The sequence below is a fragment of the Austrofundulus limnaeus genome, unplaced genomic scaffold (assembly GCF_001266775.1).
Source record: "Austrofundulus limnaeus strain Quisiro unplaced genomic scaffold, Austrofundulus_limnaeus-1.0 Scaffold2383, whole genome shotgun sequence".
NCBI classification, from domain to species: domain Eukaryota; kingdom Metazoa; phylum Chordata; class Actinopteri; order Cyprinodontiformes; family Rivulidae; genus Austrofundulus; species Austrofundulus limnaeus.
Window position 1 is genome coordinate 524 of NW_013954785.1, and position 8206 is coordinate 8729.

At 39.1% G+C, this 8206-nt stretch overlaps 1 protein-coding gene across 1 annotated transcript; it reads left to right on the forward strand.

Annotated features, from left to right (window-relative positions):
* Positions 1-1893: 1893 nt before the first annotated feature.
* On the forward strand, positions 1894-7762 carry serpinc1 (serpin peptidase inhibitor, clade C (antithrombin), member 1). The gene is made up of 8 exons (XM_013999633.1): positions 1894-1994; positions 2483-2840; positions 4053-4268; positions 4595-4732; positions 5160-5378; positions 5502-5676; positions 5926-5990; positions 7034-7762. Exons 2-8 carry the CDS (start codon positions 2484-2486, stop codon positions 7205-7207), a joined length of 1344 nt encoding a protein of 447 aa, XP_013855087.1. The 5' UTR covers positions 1894-1994; position 2483; the 3' UTR covers positions 7208-7762.
* The last annotated feature ends 444 nt before the right edge of the window (positions 7763-8206 follow it).

An 8206-nucleotide genomic window follows, 5' to 3' on the forward strand; every position in this document is an offset into this window, starting at 1 on the left:
TTTTCACTTTCTTGTGTTAATTTTAGCTACTATTTTGCTAATTTTAGCTTTTTTCTGCTATTTCAGCAAAAATTCTGCTTCTTTCCGCTTTTCTGTTTTGTTATGGCAATATTTATCTAACAAAGACAGAAATACGTTCCTCAAGAATGAAGGTACTCTGTGAGATGATCAGCTGAGTTTTATTGCAACAACAGGAACACAGAGAACAACCTGCCCTGTCTCTGTGCCTCTGCTTCTCTCCACACTGCTCACTGTCTAACTCTGTTGCACACTGTGTCTCGAGAGGCCTCATATACAGCATTCTGTCATCTTAGCAAGATTTGATACAAGGTCAATGGAAAACACAAAGATAAACACAAGTGATATCTAAGAATGACTGTTGTTAGCAGARCTTGTTCTGACTTCAATCATTCTGTCTGCAGATGAACAGCAMGTCATGAAAACCTGGGTCATTAAAGGATGTCATGAATCGCCTGCTTAAACATAAAAGTATTATTTCTATTACAGTACCTTTTCAGTTTCTATTCATGCTTACAGAAGCTTTCGGCTACATTCAGATATTTGCTGGAATTTTAGCTAATGTTTATCTGCTACTAGCTAAAGTTAGCTTTTCTAAGCTAAATACACATTTTTTTGTAGCTATTACAACAACTTTTTCCAGCTAAGTTCAGCATGCTTGTGCTTCTTTTGCTTCCTTAAATAATTTCCAGCCCTTTTTTTTTTCTAAGTTTTACTGACATTTCTGGCTGTTTTAGCTATTTTTCTAAAAATTCTCACTTCTTTGTACTTAACACATTTTTTCTGATAATTTTAAATTTTATGCAACCCTTTCTCTTTCTGAGTCATAATTTCAAATTGTGGCTGCTACATTTACCTTATTTTATGCTAATTTTAGCTCTTTTTTGGCTATTTTAGCTATAGTTCTGCTTGTTTCTGCTATTCTTTTTTCTGCAACTTTGTGCTATTTATGTTTCTTGCAGATGTATTCTTCTATATTCAGTTATTTGCTGCAAGTTTAAATAATGTTCAGCTGTTATAAGCTAAAGTTGGCTTTTTAAGCTAAATACACATTTTTATGTAGCAATTACAATTTTTCTCTGCTAAGTCTCAGCATACTTGTCCTGCTAATGCTTCCTTATGGTAATTACAGAATTTACAGCTACATTTTAGCTGTTTTACTGAAAAATTTAGCTGTTTACTAGAGAGTGTCACTTTTTTGTACTTTTATGCTTTTTGTCCTGTTAATTTAAAGTTTTTACAGCACTTTCACTGGGTGCTAATTTCAAGTTATGCCTGCTATTTGTTTAGCTTATTTTATGCTAATTTTAGCTTTGTTTACTATTTTAGCTGTAAAAAGGAGCTGTGTTCTTTTTAATTATTTTCTGCAAAATTAGGCTTTTTTTTTTTTTTTTTTTTTTKAAATTTTTTTTTTTTTTTTTTTTTTTTTTTTTTTTGCTTACATCTTTTCAAAAAGAGCTCACATTAACACTTTTGCTATTAATATTTTTGGCTCAATTTCAGCAGCTTTCAGCCAAAGTTTTCAGCATGGAGCATTCACATTAGCATTTTCTCAGGAAATGTATTTTCTCTAGTTCAAGCTTGTTTTTATTTTAAAAAAAAAAACAGTTAAACTCGTGCATCTTTTGATTTTCAGGGACGTTAAATTTAGTGTTTTTATATAAAATATCAACTCTTAACAGAATCAGAGAAAAAGTTTTTTCTGCACATTGTTACCAGAGAAGTTAAAGGAGGCCTGTGATTGTTTCCTCTGCACATGAATGGTTATTGATCRGTGAGGAGGTGAGTTTGTTTACCTGTGGAGCAGCAGCAGCTGGTTCAGGTCCAGATGTTTCTCGGTATCTGCTGGTGAGCGGCGGATCAATGTCTCAAAGGTCGACGTGACGTCTTGTTGCTCCGCAGGACGCTGACCTGAAATCAGCTTCAACGTCAAAAAAGCAGCCGAAGGATCCGCTCTAAAATCTAACCCTGCTCAGGTAAAGATTTTATTTCATTCAGTTTCTGTGGTTTTATTTTGAAAAATAAATGTTAAACACTTTGTTCGTGGTACTACACACAAATAATTTATCCTAGTAAGATGTATTTATACATACAGTATATACATATTTCAGTTGAAAGTCCTGGCTTCAGAAACTCTGAGCTTTAACTTCAGTTGACATTTTATTGATTTATAATCAATATTTCACATTTTTTATCTTATTTAATCGATAACAAACCCAAAAGTCTGGTCCCATCTCTGTTGCCTGAAGTAATTTTACCGTTTTTTTTTTTTTTTTTTTTTTTTTAGAAAAACTTAATATCTTTTTAAAATTTAATTATGAAACGATTTAAAAATCAGTCTTAGATACACTTACGAGAAATTCTGATCAGGTTCTAAAATAGTTCAAATAAAACCTTTTTTTTTTAATTTAAGTGTAAATACTGTAAATACTTACCKGTCTCCTCTGATTGGTTCTTGCTGCAGAATGAGGGCTGCTGATTGGTTGTTGTTTGTAGCGTTTCTACCGTTGATGTCCACCTCTGAGGTTCTGGACATCTGCAACACCAAACCCAAAGACCTGGCTCTGCAGCCGCGCTGCATCTACCGCAAACCTGAACCGGAGGACCAGAACCTGAAGCCCGAAGCCCTCCCAGAGCCCGCCAACCCCCGAGTGTGGGAACTGTCGAACGCCAACAGCCGCTTCGCCTTGTCTCTGTACAAACACCTGAGCCGAAGCAGGAGCCCTGAGGACAACATCTTCATGTCCCCCATCAGCATCTCCACGGCCTTCGCCATGACCAAACTGGGCGCCTGCAACCAGACGCTGGAGCAGATCATGAAGGTCTGAGAGACCGAGCGGTCCAGATTCTGTGTGCTGTGGGAGTACAGGGGGCCAGGGGTGCTGTAAGGGGCTATCCYGTCCCTGTAGAACKAAAGCCAGTCTGTGTTTAGCACAGAATCAAGCTTGTTCTTGATACAGGGTCGACTCTTCAGGTCTGACCTGTCTCCAGTCATGTTTGTGGAGAGGAGGGGGTCCAGTTTGGGAAACTCAGGGTRTCATTTCTGTTAATGATAATAATTCTAAGTCAATCAATCAATCAATAAATCAATCAGTCAACCAACAATCCAAGCAATCTGTCAATCAACCAAGCATCCAACCAATCTGTCAGTCAACCATCCAACCAACCAATCTGTCAATCAACCAAGCAGCCAACCAATCTGTCAATCAACCATCCATCCAACCAATCTGTCAATCAACCAACCATCCAACCAATCTGTCAATCAACCAACCATCCAACCATTCTGTCAATCAATCATCCATCCAACCATTCTGTCAATCAATCATCCATCCAACCATTCTGTCAATCAATCATCCATCCAACCAATCTGTCATTCAACCATCCAACCAACCAATCTGTCAATCAACCATCCAACCAACCAACCAACCAATCAACCATCCATCCAACCAATCTGTCAATCAACCATTCATCCATCCATCTGTCAATCAACCAACCAATCTGTCAATCAACCAACCATTCAACCAATCTGTCAATCAACCAACCAATCTGTCAATCAACCAACCATCCAACCAATCTGTCAGTCAACCATTCATCCAACCAATCTGTTAATCAACCATCCATCCAACCAATCTGTTAATCAACCATCCATCCAAACAATCTGTTAATCAACCATCCATCCAACCAATCTGTCAATCAACCATCCATTCAACCATCCAATCTTTCAACCATCCATTCAACCATCCAATCTATCAATCAACCAACCATCCAACTCTATTAACCAACCATCCAACCAACCAGTCAATCAACCATCCATCCAACCAATCTGTCAATCAGCCATCCAACCAATCAATCCATCAATCAACCAACTTGGTCACAGTAGTTTCAGGTTTAGTTGAGGACTGGTTTTCTTGTTGTCATCCTCATTGCTCTAAAAGATTTGACCTCCKTGATTGTTTGAACATTGAGATCTTTTCAGAAGAAGCCATCAGTCCAGTGATGCAGAACTAACGTGAACTCTATCCTCACGTCTGCAGGTGTTTCAGTTTGACACCATCTCGGAGAAGACGTCTGACCAGGTCCACTTCTTCTTCGCCAAACTGAACTGTCGTTTGTACAGAAAGAAGGACGAGACCACAGAGCTGGTCTCTGCAAACCGGCTGTTCGGGGAAAAGTCCCTGGTCTTTAACGAGACGTACCAGAACATCAGCGAGACAGTGTACGGAGCAAAACTGCTGCCTCTGGACTTCAAGGTGTTTGAAAATATTCAACTCACTGCATAAAAATGCATTTCACTTTAGATATTAAGTAGTTTGAATAATAAATTAATCAAAACAAAAATCAGATAACTGATTAAAATAACACTAAAATATTTTAATATTTGTATCTCCTTGTTTTATTGATTGTAGTTTTACTGACAGAATTATCTTCTACGCTGACAATATCAATTCGTTACTCTCAGAACTCTGATCTTTGCTGAAATATTTTTCTTTAACTAAACTAACAAAGTGCAGGGTTACACATTGTGGGGCATGATCTGAGATCAGGTACATCAGTAACTCAAGATTTTATGTCTCAGAGGAACTCAGAGGCGGCTCGGGTCACCATCAATGACTGGATTTCCAACAAGACCAATAACCGAATCCAGGACACGCTGCCATCGGGGGCACTGGACTCCAACACAGTCCTGGTTCTTGTCAACACCATCTTCTTCAAGGTATTTAAGAACTACTTTTAAGAAATACCTCTGGGCTTACAGGTGGATCCAAATAGAGGTGACATCTTGTATATTTTTGGGCTTGGCTGGCTGAGCCCCCACAGACCTGCCGATCTAAATGAAGTTTATCCATCAAGGTTTGTCAATGGCTCTTGGTCTGAAACCTCACCTGAGGCCTGTTTGCTATGGAGACCCTACCAAGTGGTGAGGTCACAGACAACATAGCTCCCAGGAACAGGAGGTGTTGTTCCAACCCTAACCTGTGGTCATGAGGTTTGGATCATGACCAAAAGGTCTGAGAGATCAGATCCAAGCAGATAATAGGAGCTTCCTTTGTAGGGTGGCTAGGCTCAGACTTGACTGAGAAACTCCATTGTCGTGACTTTTTGTCTAATCTAAAAGTTTTTTTTTTTTTTTTACTTCTCAGGGTCAGTGGAAAAACAAGTTTCCCAAAGAGCACGTGCTTCTTTCAGACTTCAACATCAATGACGATCGCCGCTGCGAGGTCCACATGATGTACCAGGAGACCAAGTTTCAGTACAAATATTTCCCTGACGACAAGGTGCAACTGCTGGAGATGCCGTACCGAGGTGATGACATCACCATGGTGATCATCCTGCCAAGCATGGGGAATTCACTCAGTCAAGTAATCCTGATTGCTGCAACCTAACTAACTAACTAACCTTCACGTTAGACCAACCATTTAACCAGTGTGCAGCAACCCTGCTGGATTTCCTTTGTTTTTGTTAATTTCTGCTTCTGGTTTCAGGTGGAGGAAAATCTGGACCTGAAGAAACTGAACGGCTGGTTGAGCCAGATGAAAGAAACCACCGTCTCTGTCTCCGTCCCTCGCTTCAGGATGGAGGACAACCTCAACCTTAAGGAGAAGCTGCAGGAGATGGGACTGATGGACCTGTTCGACGCCAGTAAGGCCAGCCTTCCAGGTGGGTCCACCTTAACTACATCCTCTGAGCCGGGTCCAAAAATACCAGACCGGACTGGTTTCCAGTTTAGGGGACAGCAGGTGGAATTTATACCCAAGTTTTTCCTCCTTTTAAAGTCAAAAGGTCAATAGAATGAGTCAGTGTTCAGTTTTACCAAAGGTTTGGTTTGTTGGTGTGATTAGTCAGAAGTGTTGGAGCAGGAAAATGTTTTATTTACATTAATTGTATAAATTCCTGTTTGTGTTTCAGGGATCCTGGAAGATGGCAGTGATTCTCTCTATATCTCTAGTGCTTTTCACAAAGCATTCTTGGAGGTCAGTCAGAAAAAAAAAACTWGTTTTTGTTTGTTTTGTGAGCAGAAACTCATTTTCATTGTTATATAATTCATGAAACAAAGTGAAAAATCAGCCAAAGTTCAAACAAAATCCTTCAGAAAGACTGAAGAACTACTGACAAAAGACGCTTAAAAAGATTACTGGAAATTTGGCTGTTTGGGACTAAAATATGGGGACAAATGGACGAACTTGTTGATTGAATGACTGGTTGATTGATTAGTTGGTTGACTGATTAGTTGGCTAATAGATTGGTTGGTTGATTTGACAGATTGATTGATTAGTTGTTTGGATGACATATTGGTTGGCTGGTTGACTGACTGGTTGGATTGTTGGTTATTTGTTGGTACATGAATCGATTGGTTGAATGACAGACTGGTTGGGTGGTTTATTGATTGAAAGATTGGTTGTAATGTTAGTTGACTGACAGATTGATTGGATTATTGGTTAGTTGACAGACTGATTAGTTGGGTGGTTGACAGATTGATTGGTTGACTAGATGGTTGATTGACAGATTGATTGGTTGATTAGTTGGTTGGTTGACAGATTGATTGGTTGTTTGGCTGACAGACTGAATGGTTGACTAGTTGGTTAGTTGACAGATTGATTGGTTGACTAGTTGGTTGGTTGACTGATTGGTTGATTAGTTGGTTGGTTGACAGATTGATTGGTTGTTTGGCTGACAGATTGAATGGTTGATTAGTTGGTTGGTTGACAGATTGGTTGATTAGTTAGTTGGTTGACAGATTGATTGGTTGATTAGTTGGTTGGTTGACAGACTGATTGGTTGTTTGGCTGATAGATTGAATGGTTGATTAGTTGGTTGGTTGACAGATTGGTTGATTAATTAGTTGGTTGACAGATTGATTGGTTGATTAGTTGGTTGGCTGACAGACTGATAGGTTGATCATTTGGTTGGTTGACAGACCGACTATTTGTCAGGTTGACTGTATGAGGTGGTTTTATGGTGGATCCAGACCAAAATGGAGGACAGGATTATAATTTTAAATGTTTTCTGGTTTCAGGTGAATGAAGAGGGAAGTGAAGCAGCAGCAGCCACAGTTGTGGTGGCCGTCGGACGTTCCATAAACCTGAACCGCGAGGTTTTTCTGGCCGACCGTCCATTTTTGGTGCTCATCAGAGAACCGACCCTGAACACACTGCTGTTTGTGGGCCGAGTGTCTGACCCCTGCTCCTAAATTATCTAATTACACAAAACTGCATCATTTATAAGATTAAACTTCTTACAGATTGTTTTTACTATTAGTTCTTAATAATGTCTTCAGAAATGAATTGATCTCATAGAAGCTAAACGCTTTTGGGTCCATATGACCCTCAAGGTCTTAAAACTGGTGTGTCATGTCCCAATAATTTTGATCCAAGGGCAGCAGGAGGGTCAAACCAATATTTGCTGATTGAATATATTACTTGTTTTAACTAAATCAAACTGTCGATATAAAAATGCTTAGTTTTTTTTTTTGCTCATTTTGTCTTCACTGTTTATAAACTGCTACAAAAACAAAACACTGTTGAGGTTTTCCAAAACTGCAGCAGTTAAATGAAAGTTATGATGGAAACAGAAAACCGGCCAAACAGATTGTTGTCATTTTTCAGTCGAAGCCTCCAATGATGCATTTTTTAATCTAAAAGGAGCTTAACTTAGTTAAATGTCTCATGCAACATAAAGCTCTATAACCATTGCTTGTGTACGATTAATCACGAAATGTTTCAAAATAAATGATATCGAACTTTTGCATTATGTTTTTAAATCTGACCAGTAGAAAAAAGGATCTAGGCACCATTTTTGGAACCGTTTTTGTCTAATGCCCTGCTAGTCTTGGGTGGAAACGATCCAGAGACCTCATTTTTGAACTAAGGACAGCAGCAGGGTCAAGAGTACGATGAAGAAAAGAAGAAGAGTCTCAGCTGCTCGACACTTAAAGTGCTTTATTTCCTTTGAAGGAGATCCGACCTGTGAGTGATCTAGTGGTTATAGTGAAAGAAGCTTCTTCACATTTTTCTAAACTAGTCGACCTTTGGCCTCTCAAACAAACGCGCGCACACACTCACACGCACACACCCTCCAACATGATTTAGCAACAAACACATGCAACATAAAAGATCTTCACATAAAACCTTTCAGGTTTGTCTGCTAAAAGAGCTCGTTAGGTACCTCCTTTTAAAAAACATGTACAATA